At 45.0% G+C, this 22042-nt stretch overlaps 1 protein-coding gene across 2 annotated transcripts in view; it reads left to right on the forward strand.

Annotated features, from left to right (window-relative positions):
- The window catches only part of EPHB1 (EPH receptor B1), a 432698-nt gene that overhangs the window by 364595 nt on the left and 46061 nt on the right, over positions 1-22042 (forward strand). For both annotated transcript variants that reach the window (XM_086674337.1, XM_086674338.1), the window contains exons 11-12: positions 8422-8669; positions 16742-16957. In XM_086674337.1, coding sequence (XP_086530463.1) covers positions 8422-8669; positions 16742-16957 — 464 coding nt within the window. The remainder of the gene's footprint in view (positions 1-8421; positions 8670-16741; positions 16958-22042) is intronic.

The following is a 22042-nucleotide window of genomic DNA, read 5'->3' on the forward strand; positions in this document are numbered from 1 at the left end:
ATTAGCAATTAGGAGAACTGGAGAATATTAGCAATTTGTGACCACGAATCTGACTCATAGGAACCATCTCACAGGTCAACTCCAAGGCATTGGTTAGTTCTGACCAGTTTGATCCGTAGATTCGCCCAAAACATAAAGCAGGGTTGCCATGAATAATTAGGCCCCTCAGCATGAATGTCACTCTGGGTTGTGCAGTGTGTAACCCATGTAACTGTATGCAGCAGCCCTGATCATGATTTTCAAGTGCATGAAAATGTAGATAGAGGTGTCACTAGAGGGTGGCTTCCAGAGGAAAATATGGCAATTGTATTTTATTAATAAATCTCCTCCTCTGACTCCAGCAGCTGCCAATTCAGCATTTCCACAGATGGCTTATTGTGAGAGAGCGGCAGATTTGTGGGGAGAGGGCTGGGTGAGGAAGGCTGGGGAGGGGGATCTCTGATGTGCACAGATTGGGAATGGGGCCAGCAAGGCCCACCAGTTCTCTCTTTCAAGAAGAGGATGGGTTTGTTGGAGATTTTTTGGTAGAAAGGCCACCAGCCAGCCTGATTCCCCTGGGCTCATTTGAAGTGAGGGTGGGCAGCATGAGGGTGGCCTCATACTGGATAGGAGTCACAACAGGAAGGGTTTCCAGAAAAGCAAATCAAATAGATGTCTTGAGTAATTATAATTAAGACAGCTGGCATATATTGAACACGCACTGTGGACATACTTTATGAAAACATTGTCTCACTTCCTCCCATAATGTGACTTAGGGTGTGTCAGTGAGTGTGTGTGTGTGGGCATGTGTGTGTGTGTTTAAACTGGTAAGGAAATCAATATTCAGAGGATAGCTCCCCAAAGGTTGCGCTGCCAGCTGAGTGAATGATAGAGCAAGAATTGAAACCCAGACACGGCTGATCGAGGTCTGGTGAATGAAACCCCCACATACCTACGCTTTGGTTACTGTTCTGGAAAAGGGCAGTTAAATATGCAGTGACATTACTTCTGATGGTAAACTCTGTCTGGGAGCTTGGAGTAGGCAAGCCTCCTTGCTGGTAATGATGATACTATCTTGGAACTCAGATTGCCCATAGGGTAGGCGCCCTCCTCTTCTAGAATGATTCGGTAATCTCCCTTAAGAAGGACAAGGATGAGGACCAAGATATCTAGCATTTTCAATGATAGGTGCTTGCTTACCTAATGAAAACAGTAAGTCATCTGTAGGTAGGCAGGAGTCTAATGACTGCAAACAGCTACAAGAAAAGAGAACGTCTGCTTGCTCTCACCCTGTAGGTATTAAGTATTGTGGACACCACGGGCAACTTCCATCTCATCTGCCGGCTCCAGTAGCCTGGTAACGGGGATCTGGGGAGCTCTGCTGGAAAGGAGGAATGGGGCTGCCATCAATAAGGAATGTCTGTCCTGGGTGCAGGGTTAGGAGGTAGCAGAATGCCTGACACGCTTTTACTATCCCTGGTTTAGCCATAACCTACTTACCTTGCACAGGCTAGTGTGATAAAGCTGGCTGGAAATCATACTTTAAAACCTAGTTTGAATTTATTCTTTAAAAGTTCCTTTTCTGGTGGAAGCTTGAATTAGTAACTAGAAGCTCTGCTTTCCTTTTTTTCCCCCAAGGCAGTTTGTGACTTCAAAATACTGCTAAAAAAAAGAGAGAGAGAGAGAGAGAGAGTGCAATTGTGTGTGTAGATTCGCACTGCACATAGCCAACAGCTACCGCCTCAAATACCTGCTGGCAGGTTGGATGTTTCATTTTCAAAAATTGAAAATTCTTTCCTTCTGATTTTATATATAATAGTTGAGGCATTTAATGCTGCTGAACTACTTTTTCTCTCTTCCTCATTTTGTCAAGGAAAGTAGGAGAGAGGAACTGGCAAGGGGCTGAAAACTTGTAGGGAATAATTTCCGTAGCTGTCTGGAGGACAATCGCAGGAAGTGGCTAAATTACCCTCAGCTGACAGCCTTGAGGGCAGTGGTTCTCAAACTTGAGCCAGGCGTCAGAATCACCTTGGAGGCATATCAACACTCCTGTCACAGGGCCCCACCTGGTGAGCTTCGGATCCACTAGATCCACATGGGGCTTGAGAATCTGAATTTTCTAACAAGTTCCCAGGTGAGGCTGACGCTGTGAGGCAGAAACCACGCCTTGAGAACCACTGCCGGCCAAGAGCCACTGGCCCCCAAACTGGCCTGACGCTGGAGCGAGGTCCTGGCCAGAGGGAGGATTGGCTGTAGTAGAGGCTCCAAGGTCGGCCTCAAAGATGCTTGCCAAAGTCCAGCCAGACCAAGATGAGGCTGGCTGCAGTTACTGTCGGTAAAGGATCTACATAGAGAGAATCAGCCATAACCAGTATGCAGTCATTTGCTATAAACATCTATTTTAAATATAATGTTAATGCTTGATTGGTCGAGAATATTTTTAGGTGTTATGAATTTCTATCAGAAATTGAAAAATGTATGGCCGTGGTTTGAAGCTCATGTAAAAGGAAGCTCTTTGGTGCTCAGATCATGGCAAACCAAAGCATCACAGACAGCAAGTTCTGGCCCTAATTACAGGAAAGTGTCGAGAAGCGACAATGGTTTCTTGAGAATGGTGTATGAACCTGACGTCAAAGATCAAGGTGACAGGCTCTCTCAGATTATAAGCCATACAAGGCCTCAGTTTTCTGTTACTAATAACGGCAATATGCCCATCGACTCCCACTCCCCATGAGGCTGTGGCCGTGCCAGAGAGCCAGAGCCCTCACGCCTTAGCATGCTAGACTCGCCTGGGGACACTGTCTATACCCCGATACCTGGCAGCGGGACTCCCCCACTGCTCCTGGCAGAAAGCCCTGCTTTGCCTTGGCTCCCACTTGTTTGCAGAAACGTGCTCCTCCTCCTTTTTTCTTCCAGAGCCCACCCCCACGTACCACCCACCTCATGCCCCTACCCCTGGCTTGTCTTAAATCGCCACCCACATGTGTCACCCACAGTTTGTAGTTTACAAAACACTTTCTCAGGGACTCAACACCCTGTTAGGAAGCTGCGGTGGTCGACCCTTCCTTTTTATGGTTTATAAAGCCAAGACAGCTGGAGAAGTGAAGTGCCCCAAGTGGGGTGGCAGGGCTCGTGTAGACACAAGCTGCTTCTTCCACTCCCTGCCGGAGTTCCCCTCCCAGCACTGGGGCCACTTAATGACAGGGTGAAGCACAGCTTCCGAGAGAGAGATTGAGAGAGAGAGAGAGAGAGAGAGAGAGAGAGAGGGAGGACTGTGGATTAAGTGGCTTCCTTTGCAGTTGGTACTTTGAAAACCTCTGGGCTTGGAGAATATGAAGTCATTTCTTTGCCAGACAGGAAAGGAGCTATTTTTACAGAATCACTGTGAGGCCACTGCTTCCCAGTGACTGCAGAGCAGATTCCTTAGAGCAGTGGCACCTCTACCACCATAGTGACTGACTACAAAGCCCATCTCTCCCTACCCAAGGAGAGCACGTTTTTTTAACATCTACATTTTTTTAAGAGCAGTTTTAGGTTCATAGTAAAACTGACCAGAAGGTACAGAGATTTCCCATATGTCCCTTGCTCTGCACATGCACAGCATGTCGCCCACTATCAACATCCCCCACCAGAGTGGTACATTTATTGACAAACCTACACTGACACATCACCATCACCCGAAGTCCATGGTTTACATGAGGGCCCATTCTTGGTGTCGTCATACATTCTACGGGTTTGGACAAATGTATAATGACACCTATCTACCATTATAGTTTCAGACAGAGTGGTTTCACTACCCCAAAAATCCTCTTAGGAGACCCCATTTTTATTTTATAATTCTAAAAAAACTATATGAAGGGCACTTGGGTGGCTCAGTTGGTTGAGCATCCAACTCTTGATTTTGGCTCTTGATCTCACGACTTGTGAGCCCCCAGCTGGGATCTGCACCGATGGCACAGAGCCTGCTTAGGATTCTCTCTTTTCCTCACTCTCTTCTCCTCCCTGCCTCTCTCTCTCTCTCTCTCTCTCACTCGCTCTCAAATAAATTAAAAAAAAAAGCAATTAAAAAAAAAACTGTATGATGAAACCCCTACAGAGGATACAACTTAAAGCTCAAGTATTAGAAACACTGCACTTGAAAACCGGTCAGCCACAAAGATTAAGCAATGAAATAACATGTCAGTTAAGAAAGTCACAGGAGCCACGCTGTTCTGTGTAGCTACCACTTGCCAAAGCCACACTTTCATTGGTTTCTTCCCTCTTGTGTTTCCACCCCTGTGTATAAAGCCCGCGCTCTGTGGCAGGCGCTGTGCTGTTAAGAGTCAGCCCATATACCAGCACTGCTTTCTGAGGGATCCAAAGGTGCAGTGATGAATCCCAGATATCCCAGGGCCTCCGGCAGCTCCCTAATCCACCTGAAATATGCTGGGGTGCTTTAGACCCATGGTGCCGCACCTGGCTGCACATCAGAGCTGCCTGGACAACACCGTGTTCAGAAGGGCCCGCACTTAGTTTAATGCTATGCTGTCACAGGCTTGAAATCCTTCATAATTTCCAAACAAGGAGTCCCACGGTCTCATTTTGCACCTCGGTCTGACCCACAAATTATCGTAACTGATCCTGCGGGCAGCTTTTAAGTATGTTCAGGTGACTCCAGTGGGTGGCCAACTTTGGGAAACACTGGTGTTGGAGAGAAGTCCTTACCTGGGGTGTCCCTTGTATGTTGTAGGGGACATCAGATTCACCTGGAGCCCTTCCTCAAACTCTGCACACTGATGTAGAAATTGATGGATATTCTGATTCCTAAATATTCTGACCCCACCCGATTCCAGGCAGGAAGTTCCAGCAAATGTGACATCTGTCTGTGAGACAGTCCCACTGTGTTTGCAATTCCCTGCGTGTGAGTTGCTGTGACAGGGACTACACATGAACTGTTAGGACCTGCACAGTTGGAGCACAGTGGCCCCTCAGTGGTGACTTCATACGGCTGTGTTCCCTGTGGCACTGCTAGTCGAGCACACCTGTAGAGAGGCAGTGTGGCTCTGTAGAGAGGCCAGAAGCACGATGGGCATGGACGGCAACCCTGGCTCTGACTCATAGCTGTGGGGTTTGGGCGTGTTTTTCTTGTGCCCCAGTTTCCCTATTAGTAAAATGAGCATCATAGTACCCAGCTCATGAGGGTGCTATGAAGATTAAGTGAGATACGACCTGTAAAGAGCCTAGCACATTGCCTGGCACATAGTAGGTGGTCAGTAGACATTGGTGTCCTATCTTCTCTAAGACAAAATGTTACCATATCTGTCCCCTCAACTCCTAAACTGTCCTTTTACTAAAAGAAAATGTAACTCATTATTATAACAACAAGGAAGAAATACTAACCGATATTCTTCAGTTGGCATACTTATCAAATATGCAATTTGTATTCATCTAGCTCATGGTTATTCAATATAGATCAATCTATAGATATAGATTATATAGATATACACATACACATATATATGCATACATGTAGACGCGTGTATACATGTATACAAATATATACACATGCACATATAGTATACACACATAGGTACATATACATACACCCGCATATGTGACAGGACCCTGTTGTGCAGTACTTTAAAAAAAATGTTACTCAGTTCAGGGCTCCTGGGTGGCTCAGTTGGTTTAAGTGTCTGACCTCAGCTCAGGTCATGATCTCTCAGTTTGAGGGTCTGAGCCCCGCATTGGGCTCTGTGCTCACAGCTCAGAGCCTAGAGCCTGCTTTGGATTCTGTGTCTCCTTCTTTCTCTGCCCCTCCCCCACTCACGCTCTGTCTTTCAAAAATAAACATTAAAAAAATTAAAAATAAATAAATATTTTAAAGATAAAAATTTAAAATAATGTTACTCAGTTGACCAACAAAAGTAATGCTTATTGTAACAATTCAAACATCAAAGTAACATAAAAGTAACTAAATTAAATTGCCTAGCTTTACTTCCCACTCCTACTCCACCCTTGTAGGGCAACCATTTTTAAAAATACCTGTAATTTGAAGTTTAAATACATTTTACATGGATTTTGTCCCTTGTTTTTCTTTTGCACCCATACACACACACTCCATTTGGGTACATACCACATTCCCATTCCGTAACTTTCTTCATTTAACAATATAATATGGATACCTTTGAAGTCCATGCATACGACCCCTCTACCGGTTTTCAGCAGCTCATGGCATCCCGCAGGATGAATACACCACTTTCCAACCATTCCCTGGTGATGGGCATACAGCGTTTCGCTGTAGAAGAGGCTTCAGTAAACAATCTTTTCTAAAAATTTAAATACTGGCACTTCTACTTATTTCGGATAGAGCAGAGATAGAGTCTCCAGCAGGTTATGACCCAAGAGCAGACAAGGCAAAAGCCGAACAGGTAATAAGAAGCATGCCCCACCCCCCCGCCTTTCACTGGCATGCCTACCACATCCCAGGCACTTCAGTGGGCACTACAAGCTGTGAACGTGAGAGACTCAGTCTGACTTGAAGCAGTTTGTTCACCAAGGCAGCATTGGGTTAAATGTCAAAACCAGGGTCCCACATGATATATGTCCACAGTGAAATCATCCTAATGGTGCTTAAGCCAACCTCCACTCCAGCCCTAGATTCTAACAAGTCCCACTGACTCTGGAGTTCTGTATGAAAAGCCCTTTCGTGCAGTTTCCTTCCAATTACATTTGTAGTAGAAAACAAAAGAACTCCCAACTAAATCGCAGAGGAGATGTTAACTTCCTTTTCTAATTCGGCCAGTAGTTTATCCGCTCAGTTTGCTCCCTCGTTTTCTTCCAGAAGCTAAAGGTGAAAGAGAAAGTTTCCCCCCCCCCCCCCCCGCCCCCCACAGAAAGACCCTGTGTCTCCTGTCAGGCCTTTGACACATTTCAGCGATACACTTACAAGTAGATAACTAAACAGGAAGTTACAAAACCAGGCTAAGTCGTAGAATAACTTTTGAAAGCACATTTAACAGGATTCAACAGATTTTTTAAAGCAGCTATGAAATAGTGTCACCAGAATTGTTTTTACTCGGTGATTTTTACTGCACAAATGTTTAAATGCTGTGGCACCCGTGGAGATGTGCGGCTCGTGTTTGCTTGGAGAAATCACTGACTGTTTAGCTGCCACCCTTCAGCTGCAGCGCCTTCAGGACCTGCCTCAGCTTCCCTGCAGCCCCCACTAGTGACTGAGCATGGAGGGAGGCTAGAGCCCGGGCCTTCCTAGAATGGGTGATCTTGACTGTGGAGCTCCCCAGGGGAGGGGGAAGCTGACAGGTCTGCCTCAGCCAGCTCTGCATTGCGATCTGGAGCTCTCCTTGTCCATTCCTGCTTCCTTCTTTCTTTTCATAATGTCAGGCCTGCCTTGTGATCTGGGACTCTGGCCAATCTTGTTTCCTCCCCTTCTATCCTGCACAGCATCTGCTAACTTCCCACCTCACTTCTCAGTGTCTGCGTTCTGGGGCATCCAATCAACACAGAAGCTTCCAGGGCAATGTAGGAACATAAATGTTTTACATCTCATTCAGAGAGCCAAAGAGCATGAACATATCCCCCAGCCCCTGGATGTTCTTTCACCAGGCTCTGCTAAAGATGAATTATGATCTGCCAAAGTGAAACTGACCATTTCATTTTCATTATTCAGGTTGGATACAAAAACCAAACATGAAGAAAAACAAACTCATATATACTCTGAAATTCCACTTTATTTTTTATTTTTTTATTTTTTTAAGTTTATTTATTTTTTGAGAGAGACAGGGAGACAGAGCGTGAGTGGGAAAGGGGCAGAGACAGAGGGAGACACAGAATCTGAAGCAGGCTCCAAGCTCCCAGCTGTCAGCACAGCCCCACACAGGGCTCGAACCCATATGCCGTGAGATCATGACCTGAGCCGAAGTCGGACGCTTAACCGACTGAGCCACCCAGGCACCCCATGAAATTCCACTTTAGTTACCTAAACTCTTTCTAGGAACTGAGGCAAGGAACATATTTTGGTATAACTTCAGTGTTTTCTATGAACTGAGTGTGGCTAGGACATCATAGTTAAAATGAAAGGACAGGGGCGCCTGGGTGGTTCAGTCGGTTGAGCGTCCGATTTCGGCTCAGGTCATGATCTCACGGCATATGGGTTCGAGCCCTGCGTGGGGCTGTGCTGACAGCTGGGAGCCTGGAGCCTGCTTCGGATTCTGTCTCCCTCTCTCTCTGCCCCTCCCCCACTCATGCTCTCTTTCTCCTTCAAAAATAAATAAACATAAAAATTTTTTTTTTAATAAAAAAATAAAATGAAAGGACGCTATTTCCATCTCTGTCACTTTAATTGCAGTTCCACTTGGAGCACCATTGTTCCTGATAAGCTGCCTCCCCTTGTGCTTCCACGGACTGAGAAGGAAATGAGTAATGATTGTATTCTCGTTGCAGGGGAGTTTGGAGAGGTATACAAGGGGCGTCTGAAACTTCCGGGCAAGAGGGAAATCTATGTGGCCATCAAGACGTTGAAGGCCGGGTACTCGGAGAAGCAGCGTCGGGACTTCCTGAGCGAAGCAAGCATCATGGGCCAGTTTGACCATCCCAACATCATCCGCCTGGAAGGCGTGGTCACCAAGAGTCGGCCTGTCATGATCATCACAGAGTTCATGGAGAACGGCGCTTTGGATTCTTTCCTCAGGGTAAGGTCAGCCCAGGGGTGTGGATGATGTTAGCACTGTTGGCTGCTGGGGAGAAGTGTCTGTGTGAGGATAGGCTGCCACTTAGGAATCGCCTGATGAAATGTGGGTGGGCGTTGGAGATGTTAGCGAGGTTGACAGATTTGTTCCTAAAAGGATAGAACAAAGAGGAGCCTGTGGACCCCTTGGTAGGAGGATAGCGTGGAGTAGGGCCTCGATAAATACTCGTTGGATGAATACGAATGAATAGGGAGGCAGGTGAAGAATGGCCATCGGCATCTGCATGAATCACAGAGATTGAAGAGACTTCAGCTGCTACGCTGCCCTGTGTGATTCACACAGACGCCAGTGGCCATCTCTGCCTTTTCTCCAGCGCGGCCACCCTCCCCGCCTGCTCCCTTCATTTGCAGCTCAGAGATAAAGCAAGCTGCCCTTTTCTGATGCCTGGGCCACCCGCCCTCTGAAGGGGCACTTCTGGGCGTGAAAGGAATAGACAGTGTCACGAGCATTCACAAGTCTTTTCTGGGCTTGATGAGGAAGTATGACTTCAAGCTACAGCAGAGGTGGGGGTACCTCGAGGCCACCGGCTGCAAGATCTGTAAGTGATCGTTGTCAGAATGTGCTCACATGGAACCACGCTGGAACCACTTTCATTTCTGTGGGACATCACAGAGTTACTCAGGGCGGGAGTGAGGGAGAACAGACATGATGCTAATGCCTGGGGAGTGGCAGCTGACTGGGCATAGGCCAGCGAGCAAGTCCTGCCTCGGACCAAAGCCTCAGCTGGGGACTGCTGGGGGTCCTGAGAGCAGAGAGTATGTGGGCAGCATCACAATGGAGCTGGGCCTTCTGAGCAAGGACTTCAGGGTAATACCACCTGGCAGGCTGTACATGTCACCAAAGCTACCAAACAGTAGCTGTGGCTGCAGATTAAAGTATCATTCATACACTTGGTCTTGAAATATTCATGGGGTGAGTGCTATGGTCACGCCCCGTACTGGGTGCTGGGCCTATAGAGATGAAAGAGACATTGCTCTAATGCTATGTAACAGATCACCTAACTTCCGTGGCTTAGCACAATTTATTTTGTTCATGAGTCTGCAATCTGGGCAGGGCTCGGTGGGGATATCTCTGTTCCATGTGCTATCAGCTGGGGCACTTCAAGATCTGGGGCCTAGAATCATCCAAAGCCTCACTCACTCCTCTGTCTGACAGTTGATGTTGGGTGTCAGCTGGCATCTCTCCAGGTGGCCTGCTTGGGCTTCCTCACAACAAGCTGGGTCCCAAGAATTAACATCCCACGAGATGAAGGCAGAAGCTGGACCACTTTTGGAACCTAGCTTCAAGTCCCACAGCACCCTTCAACTACTGTGATATGACCCCCAGGTTCAAGGGGAGGAAATGTGCCCCACATCTTGATGGGGAACAGCAGCATGGTGTCGTCTTATACATAAGGGATGGGAGGTCCTGTTGTGCCCACCTGAGAGACCACAACCTGCCACAGAGGTCCCTGCCCAAAGTGTCCAGCAATCATCCACTTAGATTCTGCTTTTTGTTTCTGTGTGTGGCGTAAAGAAGTATTGTAAGCCAAGAAGAACTGAAATCTTCCTGGGGAAACCCGGGAAGGCTTCAAGGAGGAGAGAGAATTATCTGATTGTAGAATGAGGAACCCACAGGCAGATGGGGGAGCAGGCAGGTATGATGGAACAATTGAGCAGTGTATTCAAAGTCCAGAGCCAGCATGGCCTATCTGGTAACCTTTCAGCAGCTGGTGGTGGCTCCAAAGTTCAGAAGCAGGGCTTGGGGACTGCGGTGTGAAAGGGTAGCTGGGGGACCTGTCTAGAAGCTGCATTTGCACATACTGAAGCTACCTTGGCAGGGCAAACACACACTTTTGCCTCCTCTGGGTTATTAGGCAATAGTAGCTTATTTTTGGAGGGGGGAATGGGGGGGCAAATGATGGGGTTGATGTACTTTGCCTGGTACAGGCACCTTGAGGGTATGGGTTATGCCTTTTATTTTGAAACCCCCAGTGCCCAACACAGTGATCACCTGGTGAATGCTACTTGGATTAAAAACAAAACAAAACAAAAAAAAAAAACATGAAAAACCATTTCTGGCACAAAAAGGTTTGGGAGTGACAGGGGAAATGTAGTCATCCTAAGCGTCCGTGGACTCTTATTCTTGTGGCCAGACCTCTCATGTCAGAGTCAGGAAGAGACCGTGCTTTCCTGGGGGCATTCATTCGTGATCAGGGATCTTCTTGTGAAGACAGCCAAATAAATGTGAATAGAAGGCCATGTTAGGAGAAAAAGGATTTTCTGGAACCAGCCTCCAGACCTTTTTAGGAGTCATTTATTTCCTACAAGTGAACTGATTGTACTTCACAGAGTCACAACATGATTTGAAGACTGTGATCAGACTTTCTCCCTGGAACATGCAGGGGAACAAGGAGATTCATTCTCAGGAGGCTACAGAAAATCAAAACCCCACACAGATGCTCCACACAGGGCTATTTCTGTGTGAGGCCCAGGACATGGGGGCATGGTAGACACCAGTATTTGTCACGATGATGAGGCCTGGGCGGTGGGAGAAGAGCCAGGGGCAAGAGAGGAACACAGGGAAGCAGAGGAGAAAGGATGGCAAGTAAGGGATGGCCAGAGCAGGCAGCGCAAGGAGGAGAGGGAAATGAAGCGTTTCTGACTCCTCGCACGGCATGGAGGCAGGTAATCTATAAATCTAATTTCAGCCTTACTACCAAACCCTGGAGCATAGCAACATTAATTGATGTATCTGCTGCTTGGTAAAATTGAAAAGTAGGTCATCAGTTCAGTTCTGCAGGGTCCATCTTTTGGGAAGTAGTATAATTTTAGGATCACCATTCAGAGAATAAAGGAAAAGAGTTAGTCCTCAATTTGTGCAACTACCCCTACCCTGACACACACACGCCAAACTGGCCATGGTCGTTTACACTGGGCATGGTGGCTTTGGGGAGTGGCTGCAGCTCCAGCTCTGGGTCAGCATCTGGGCGGCTATGGCCACTGGGGATCCAATGGGCACACTGGCTTCTCACAGCCCACCCACTGCTCCTCTCCCATTGCAGGACTTAGAGTCTTTCACCTTCTGAAAGGATTAGAAACACTTATTTTCTGGGGCGCCTGGGTGGCGCAGTCGGATAAGCGTCCGACTTCAGCCAGGTCACGATCTCGCGGTCTGTGAGTTCGAGCCCCGCGTCAGGCTCTGGGCTGATGGCTCGGAGCCTGGAGCCTGTTTCCGATTCTGTGTCTCCCTCTCTCTCTGCCCCTCCCCCGTTCATGCTCTGTCTCTCTCTGTCCCAAAAATAAATAAACGTTGAAAAAAAAAATTAAAAAAAATAAATAAACACTTATTTTCTAACCACACATTCAAGAGGTTCAGTATTATTCATTTTTTAAATGTCTATGCCATGGATTATGTAGCATGCAAATCCATTATTTAATATATCCTTGTTGGCACTGGTGTCTCTTGCATAATCTTAGGAATGGTCCCTGAAGCCCTCCTCAATGTCCTGTGCCACAGCCAAAAAGTTCAACATGCTCTGTAAGGCCTTCTTGCCTAGCCTGACCTTGTAGTTGCTGCTGGGTCATCTACAGACAGTCATAACTGAAAGACTCCTGGAAGTTACTGAGCAATGTCAAATTCAGACATTTCTTATCAGGGAGGCTTATTCATGGGCTGGAGCCCATGACCATAACCCAGAGATCGGGAAGAGAATACCAGATTGGACATCCCGAGACCTAGATTCTGCTTTGTGCTCCACCATGAGTCACCAGTGGCCTTGAGCAAATCTGTTAACTCAGTTTCCCAATCTATAAACTAAAGGCATTGGAATTGAATGATCTTGAAAGGTAGGGCTCTTACAGTTAAAAAAAAAAATCTATGATTCATTCTCTTCAAATAAATCAAATAAGGGTTTCATTTCCTGAAGTGGATTTGTCAATGAAAGTTGAAATACCTAAATCCTTCCTGCCTAATAAAAGGGCCAGCAAGTGGCTTCAGTGAATTTGCCAAAAAGCAATTTCAGCAGAAAGCATTTCATGAAGGGAAGAAAGTTTAAATCACTTCACTGTACTGTATTTTTACCATGTGATCACCCTGGAGCCTGATCCTTTTCAAAGTCAGTGAGAGAACTGGGCTTTTTCTGTCTTGTACATCTTTATATGCTGATGTTCCTGTCTTTGGAAGTTCTTCTTGGGGAGTTAGACCAATGAACCGAAACTAAAACAGTTGAATGTGTCAGGGAATCTTAATAGGTTTGTGTCTGTAAGTTTCACCAGGATTATGAACTCAACAGGCACAATCCTGTCTTATCATGAAATGTGATTACCCTGCAGGTTCTAAAGAAAATATGTTGCCATTACAAAGTCCATATTCCATGGAAAAGACCCTGGACAGGAGTTTAAAGATTCAAATAAGAGTAGCATATTTCAGGCACACATGTCTCTACTTTCTTTTTCTATGACCATGGCAGACATCATTAATCAATCATGTCACTTTTTGCTGCAAAGCTTCTACACAGCCTTCTTCTCCACACAACATTTGAGGAAGGCGTTACCAGTTGATCACAGATGGAATGTCAGTGCAGAAGTAATTTGCTATCCTGGACTTAGATTCTTGTTATAAGTCAAAGCCACACAGAATGATTTAAGGCTGATCACTTAAACTCTCTGGACTTCCTTTATCTTCTCTGAAAAGCAATAAACTGTTGCCTGCCTTGCACAAAGGAGGATCAAAACACATTCTATCAAGAATGACTTGCCATTCAAAAGTCAAGAAATAGAAAAAATCATGTTAGTTAATTAATTGATCCAAACTTCAAGCCTGCATCATTAGGCCTCTGTCATCCACTGCTACAGTTGGGATGTGGGTGTTGGGTTTTTTTTTTTTAACTGCAGCTGCCAACCTGTAGAGCTCAGAATGCCCTGTGAGCGAGGTTCTCCTATGGCAGGGATCCTAGGATGTGTCCCTAGCTTACCAGGAAGCTGCGAGGAACCTGTAGTCCTGGCCCCCGGTGTCCTCAGACTCTCTCACCAGGCTCTGGGAGAGCTGATTTGTGAGACATGATGGCTTGGCTGATAATACCAGCAGTTGTTACTGTCTTAGTATTCACGAGCACCGAGCTAAGCCCTTTCATGTATACTGTCTCATTTAACCTCACCAAAATCCTATGAAGAATGGATGCTATGTTCTCATTTTACAGATGTGGGAATGATGTGGCTCTAGAAGTTAAATGACATGCCCAAGGGCACACAACCAGTGAGCGGCAGAGCCTGGGTCCAGGCCAGGTCTGTCTGTCTCCAAAGCCTGGACTTTTTTTTTTTTTAAATGTTTATTCATTTATTTTTGAGAGAAAGAGAGCACAAGCAGAGGAAGGGCAAAGAGAGAGAGGGAGACACAGAATCCGAAGCAGGTTCTAGGCTCCGAGCTGTCAGCACAGAGCCCAACCTGGGACTCAAACCACAAACCGTGAGATCATGACCTGAGCTGAAGTCAGATGCTTAACCGACTGAGCCACCCAGGCTCCCCAAAAGCCTGGACTTTTAACCACTTCTTGGCCTTCGTTGACCCCAGAACCTATAAGGGTGACTGACCTAAATATTAAAACAAATCAGATGGTAAAGCTGTTCCATGAAGGCTTCAGTGATTTAAAGTAGAAACAGACCTATTGCTGTGCATTCTTCCAACATTTCTCTTCCCAGAGCTGTTTACAACCACCACCGATCCCCTCCCCAGAATCTATCTACAAGCAGCTTCTTTTGGGAGACATTCATTTTTAACCACATTGTTGTCTACACTTACAGAGAGGAAGTAACAAACTGAATTGGAAAAATGTGACCCTTGTGACTTGCAGCTGAGATACATTTTCCAACATACAGAAGTTGCATGACAACTTTCTGGGGAGGCAGGTCCCTAGAGACCTACTTAGAGAAAATGAATGGTGTTCGCAAAAGCCTGGCTAACTTCTCGAGGAGGTGTTGATTGAAGTTCATTAGCAAGGAGGAGGATTCGTATCACTCACAGCACATCCAGCTCTCGCAGATGGGCACCATGTGCTGAACAACAGTCAGGGTTTCCAAAAAGCAGATCTGCACTTCCTTTTGGAGTTGGTTAGAAGAAAATATTGCAGGGAAAGCATTCCAGGCAGGGTGGGAGGTGGTTAAGGTTTGAGTTAGAAACAGCCTGGAGCTTGGGGTGTGTCAATCCCAGTGTGTTTGGGGGTTCTCTTCTGGGAGGCATCTCAGGAAGGTGTGGAGGGAGCGTCAGTTTGCTCACTCTGATTGATCAAGGGGCGTAGCCCTAGAACACAGACCTGGGCTTGCAGTCTCGCAGAAGGAAGTCTTCAATATTCACACTATCATGGTTAGACTGTTTGATTGGTGGGGTTTTCTCTAATACACAGGGTAGTTTTTCAATGGCTGTTTTGTTTTTCCATATTTATTTTTGCATGGAAAATGCTTTTGTAGGAGTGCATGCATAGATGCTGTGTCTCACACACACTTAAGTGAGGTAGTGCATGTGACTGTGTTGTATATCACCTCACATGCAGTAGGTGCTCAGTAAATGGGAGCTGTGCACGTTTATGCGTGCTGTTTCACAGGAGGGAGCTGGGGAGTGGCTGCCTTGCCCAGGGTCTGTGTCCAGCAGTAACTTAGACTAGACCCAGGGTGTTCCACCTCCTCTCACCTCTCCCCCAGTCAAAGCCTCTCAATGCCTGGGCCAAGCTCTACTTAACAGAATACTACTTATCGTCCTTCGGCGGAGCAGCTGGGGCTGGACTAGAAGAGAAAATGTGTTATTGGCAGCAAAGCACAGGGTCCACTGATGTAACCAGTGTGTGCAGAAGCCAAGACCCAAGGGCTTTGGGGAGGCAGGAGGAAGGTTGATACATTCACTGAGGTCTGTCGCCAAACCTTGAAGGAGAGCATCCACCCAGGAAACAGTGAGCCCACCGGTGACTGGAGAGGGGCAGCACTGCAGCTTGGCTCCCATTCGCTAAGAGGGTCAATGCCATACGTTGTGTGTGTGTTTCTCCTGCCACTAATCCCTTTGAGGTGCATATGGCTATCCCAATGTCAAGGTTGACAGCTCTGGTAGGACCCAAGGAAGACACCTTAAGCATTTAATTCTGGAAACAGGGAGAGATGTAGTAGCCACTAATGGAGCACATGTTTATTGAGCCTTTTCTATTTGAAGTTCTTAGCACTGGGAGTACAATGGTAACCACAGGAGAGAGGGTCTTGTTTTCAGAGAGCCAAGCAGCAGAGGCAGATGGATAGGTGTTACACATACACACCTAAAACTTGTGATATGCTAAGAAGAAGAATAAAAGCATTCATAAAAGACAAGAAGATAGTAAGAAAGTGCTAGTCATATTTGGAGGAGGGGAGTAGTTATAGAGACATTCTCTCTGAAAAAGGGACACTTAGTGGAGACCTTAAGGGCAGGTAAGTGTTGATTGTGAGGAAGAGCAGAGGGGACGGCAGGTGTAGGGGCCATAAGGAAGGAAGACCTTGGCTTGGGAAAGGACTGAGAGGTCACCAGTCACTGTGGCTGACAGGTGAGGTGGTGGCCGATCCCCTGGGGTCCCGTGGACCATGAGGAGGAGTTTGGAGCTTTTCCCTAATGCAATGAATGGGAAGCTGTTACAGAGCTTGAAGCCAGGGAGTGGCATGGCCTGATTTATGTTTTGCAAAACTGGCTCTAGCTGCTGTGTAGAGAATGGATTGGGGAGAGGCAGGTGTGGGGAGGCTGTTACAGGTGATGGATGATGGTGACTTGGTTAGAATGGAGGCAGTAGAGATGGAGAGGCGTGGATGGCTTTGAGATGTATTTTGGAGATAGAATCAACAGGGTTGGCAAGGAGAGAGCAGAGTATTCAAGGAGAGGGATGGGGGAGGCGGGGAGGGAGAAGGACACAGTGAGCAGCGTGGCCAGTCACAGACAGAGGCTGACAAGCAGCAGGGCCGTGGTCCTGTGGCTTCTGTTTAACCACTGAAGCCCATCTTGATCCCAATGCCCTTTATGTATTGTTGCAGCAAAATGATGGGCAGTTCACGGTGATCCAGCTGGTAGGGATGCTCAGGGGCATCGCTGCGGGCATGAAGTACCTGGCTGAGATGAACTACGTGCATCGGGACCTGGCTGCTAGGAACATCCTGGTCAACAGTAACCTGGTATGCAAGGTGTCTGACTTTGGCCTTTCCCGCTACCTCCAGGATGACACCTCAGACCCCACCTACACCAGCTCCTTGGTGAGTCCTTCTTGGTGTTCTCAGGTAAAAGCATGGCATGAATAAAAAGTGGCTGCACATGGCTGGGCCGGGGACCCATGGCAGGGCACACTGGAAGCGACTGGCACTTGAACTTATCTCCCACTGGGGGAGGCAGGTGCGAGATGGAGAAACAATAGCAGCTGGTTGTCCTCGTTGTCCAGGTAAGCATTTGGGCATAGGCTGTAAGGAAGGGTTAGGGTGTCTACTCTGAAGCCATGGATGGTGTTCTTGGCCAGTGGGGAAAGGACACTTTGGAAGAGGTGATTTGGAGGAATCCAGGCAGTTGGAGAGTAGCGTCAGAGACGTCCATCAGCAGAAGTAGGCGCCGGTGGGGCTGGGTACTGTGTCACCAGGCAGACCCTTGGTCCCCTCCTCTTCTCCCTCTCCAGTGCTTCCAGACAGCTCTAAGTGCCGTCTACATGATGAGTACTCTCACATTGGTATTCCCACTCAGCTTCCCCCTCCACAGTCAAGGCAGCTCTCATCACCTCCGTCCAGTCATCTGGTTCTCACAGTTCTAGTCCCAACCGTTACAGGTCCAAAGCAGAGCTTTCTCCTCCATTTTCCTCCCCAATTTTTCCAGCTTAGTGGTTCCACCAATTCAACGAATGACTGAAACCTGCGAGTCACCCTTGATTTCTTTCTGCCTCACCATCCATGTCCAATCCCTTGGCAACTCCCATAGGTTCAAATAAAATCTGCCTCTTTCTTTCCATCTCTGCAGCCCCCATCCTATTCCAAAGCACCATTCTCTTTCACCTGGTCCCTTCTGGTAGCTTCCTAACTGGTCTCCCTGGTTTCTTCACTCCCAGGATATTATTATAAAAATAAGAACAATACAGAGAAGTAAGGGGGAAAAAGACAACCAAGAAACCACAATCCCCCCTGAAGCAAGAGTCAGTAAACTTTTCCTTAAAGGCCATATAATAAGTACGTTAGGCTTTGTTGGCTAAGAGGCAACATAGAGGATATTGTGTAGATAATTAGGTAACCCTTTAAAAGGGTATAAATACCATTCTTAGCTCATGGGCTATAAGAATCCAGGTGACCTGACAGATTTGGTGCTCAGGCCATAGTGTACCAACCCCTGTCCTTAGGCGTCAGTTTTAATAGTTGGGCATGTCTCTTTTCACACTTTTCTCATTGCTCCAAAATTTGAAGATTTTTATTTTATAACAGTGGGATCATACTATGCCTATTGTTCTGCTGTGCGTGTCTCAGGGGCATTCTTCCTGCCAAGCTGCTTTTCTACAAGTTTGTGAATATTTACGCTCCACTAGGAACGTATGGTGCCCACCTTCCAACATCCTTACCAGCACTGAAGGCAATCGATCTTTACCAATTTGCCAATCCAAAGATGAAAAGCATTACTTCCTTTTGTTTTGGTCTGCCTTTTCACCTGACTGCTGGAGATACCCCTTTACTGTCTTCTCACACAGTTACTGGGATTCACATTTTAGCTGCTGTTTATTATATGTACATGCCTTTACCTGTTTTTCTATTGGGTTGTATGCTGGTTTCTTAGAAATTTATAGGAAGCCTTTTTATATTAGGGGTGTTAACCCTTTGTCTCCATGTATGATACAGTTAGTTCCCCTTACCACATCTGTTGTTCTTTTGATACTGTTTATGATATCCTTTGGCTTCCAAAAGCAGTTAATATTCTTCTAGTCAAAAATACGCATCTGTTCTCTCTATGTTTCTTGGGGTTTTTTTGTTTGTTTATTTACTTATTTATTTAAAAAATGTTTTAAATATGAAATTTATTTTCAAATTGGTTTCCATACAACACCCAGTGCTCATCCCAACAGGTGCCCTCCTCAATGCCCATCACCCACCTCCCCGCCCTCCCACCGCTCATCAGCCCTCAGTTTGTTCTCAGTTTTTAAGTCTCTTTGGCTCTCTCCCTCTCTAACCTCTTTTTTTTTCTTCCCCTCCCCCATGGTCTTCTGGTAAGTTTCTCAGGATCCACATAAGAGTGAAAACATATGGTATCTGTCTTTCTCTGTATGACTTATTTCACTTAGCATTAACACTCTCCAGTTCCATCCACTTTGCTACAAAAGGCCATATTTCATTCTTTCTCATTGCCACGTAATATTCCATTGTGTATATAAACCACAATTTCTTTATCCATTCATCAGTTGGTGGACATTTAGGCTCTTTCCATAATTTGGCTATTGTTGAGAGTGCTGCTATAAACATTGGGGTATTTAAAATTTTTTAACGTGTATTCATTTTTGAGAGACAGAGAGAGACAGGAGCATGAGCAGGAAAGGGGCAGAGAGAGAGGGAGACACAAAATCCGAAGCAGGCTCCAGGCTCTGAGCTGTCAGCACAGAGCCTGATGCGGGATTCAAACTCATGAACCGCAAGATCATGACCTGAGCTGAAGTCGGACGCTCAACCGACTGAGCCACCCAGGCACCCCGGTTTTTTTGGTTTATTTAAAAATCTCTCTTCACTCCAGGGTTATAAGTGCTTTTTAAAGTTTCCTGTACTATCTTCTTGGGGGTTTTGCTCTATATTTAAATACTAAGCACACCTAAAATTTATTTATTTTTCCCAAGATTTCATTTTGGAAAATTTTCAAGCATACAGAGAGCTTGATAGAATTTACAGAGGCTAGCCATTACCCACCACCTAGGTTTTAGAATGAATACCTTGCTCTGTATGATTTATTATATAACCATCCATCTGAGCTATCCCTCTGTCCATTCTTCACTCCATCCTATTCTGTTGATGCATTTCCAGATTTCATGTACCTCTTGGCCATCTGTATGACTTTGGAAAAATGTCTAGTCAGATCCTTCACCCATTTTGTAATCAGGTTGTTTGTTGTTGATGCTGAGTTACATGATTTCTTTGTCTATTTAGATATTAACTTCTTATTGGATACATTATTTGCAAATATCTTCTCCCATTCAGTAACCTGCCTTTTCATTTTGTTGATGGCGTCTTTTGATGTTCAGACGCTTTTTGGTTTGATGTGGTCCCATTAGTTTATTTCTGTTTTTGTTTCCCTTGTCTTTGAAGCCAAATCCAATATAAAACATTGCTAAGATTAAGGTCAAGGAGCTTGCCACCTGTGTTCTTCTAGGAGTTCTGTGGTTTTAGGTCTAACGTTCAAGTCTTTAATCCATTTTGAGCTGATTTTTGTATATGGTATAAGATGGTGGTTCAGTTTCATTCTTTTGCATGTGGCTGTCCAACACCCTTTATTGAAGAGACTGTCGTTTCCTCATTGTGTACTCTTTGCTCCTTTGTTATAAATTAATTACCAGGTAAGCATGGGTTTATTTCTGAGTTCTCTATTCTGTTTCTGTTTTTGTTTTCTTGCCAATACCATACTGTTTTGATTACTGTAGCTTTACAGAATAGTTGGAAATCAAGGACTATGATACCTCTTTGTTCTTTTTTCTCAAGATTTTTTAGCTATTTGAGTTTTCTTTGTGGTTCTATGTAAATTTGAGAATAATATTATCTAGTTCTGTAAAAAATGCCATTAGAATTTTTATAGAGATTGCACTGAATCTATAGATTGCTTTGGGTGGTATGGACATTTTAACAATATTAGTTCTTCTAATCCATGAACATGGAATAGCTTTCCATTTATTTGTATCTTCTTCAGTTTCTTCATCAGTCTCATAGTTTTCAATGTACATACAGGTCTTTCACATCCATGGTTAAATTTTTTCCTAAGTATTTTATTCTTTTTGATGCAATTGTAAATGAGATTGTTTTCTTGATTTCTCTAACAGTTTGTTATTAGTGTGTTAAAATGAAACATATTTTTGTATATTAATTTTGTATCTTGCAACTTTACTGAATTCATTTATTAGTTCTAACAGTTTTTTGTTGGAGGATTTAGAGTTTTCTATATATAGGATCATGTCATCTGCAAATACAGTTTTACTTCTTCCTTTCCAATTTGGATGCCTCTTATTTCTTTTTCTTGCCTAATTCCTCTGGCTAGGCCTTCCAATACTGTGTTGAATAAAAATGGGGAGAGTGAGCATCCTGTCTTTATCCAGATCTTAGAAGGAAAGCTTTCAGCTTTTCACCATTGAGTATGATGTTAACCATTGCTTGTCATATGAGGCTTTTATTATGGTGAGATATGTTCCCTCTGTACCCACTTCCTTGAGAGTTTTCATCATAAATGAATGAATTGTATCAAATGCTTTTTCTGTATCTACTGAGATGATCGTATGATTTTTATCTCTCATTTTGTTAATGCGTGATGTTGATTGACTTGTGGATGTTGAACCATCCTTGCATCTCTGGAATAAATCCCACTTGGCCATAGTGTATGATCCTTTCAATGTATCATTGAATTTGGTTTGCTAATGTTTTATTGAGGATTTTTGTATCAAAATTCATCAGGAATATTGACTTGTAATTGTCTTTTTTAATATTGTCTTTGTCTGGTTTTGGTATAAGTGTAATTCCAGCCTCATAAAATGAGTTTAGAAGTGTTTCCTGAAGTTTTTTCGAAAGAGTTTGAGAAGTATAGGTATTACATATTCTTTGAATGTTTGGTAGAACTCACCAGTGAAACTGTCTGGTCCTGCCCTTACATTTGTTGGGAAGTTTTTGATTACTGATACAATCTCCTTACTAGTAATCGGTCCATTCACCATGATTCAGTCTCAGAAGACAGTAAAATGTTTATTTATTTCTTCTAGGTTGTCCACTTTGTTGGCATATAATTATTCATAACACTTGCTTAAGACTTTTGGTTTTCTGAGGTATCAGTTATAATTTCGCCTCCTCTTTTGTTTCTGATTTCATTTATTTGAGTCCTTTCCCCGTTTTTCATGCTGAGTCTAGCTAAAGATGTCTCAATTGTGTTTATCCTTTTGAAGAACCAGCTCTTAGTTTCATTGATATTTTCTATTGTCTTTTTAATCTCTCTCTCATTTATTTATGCTCTGGTATTTATTATTTCCTTCCTTCTGCTAGCTCTGGGCTTCACCTGTTCTTCTTTTTCTGTTCCCTTTAAGTGTAATGTTAAATTGTTATTTGAGATTTCTCTGGTTTCTTAAGCGAGGCCTGCAGTGC

The sequence above is a fragment of the Puma concolor genome, chromosome C2 (assembly GCF_028749965.1).
Source record: "Puma concolor isolate L17-30 chromosome C2, mPumCon1.1.hap2, whole genome shotgun sequence".
NCBI classification, from domain to species: domain Eukaryota; kingdom Metazoa; phylum Chordata; class Mammalia; order Carnivora; family Felidae; genus Puma; species Puma concolor.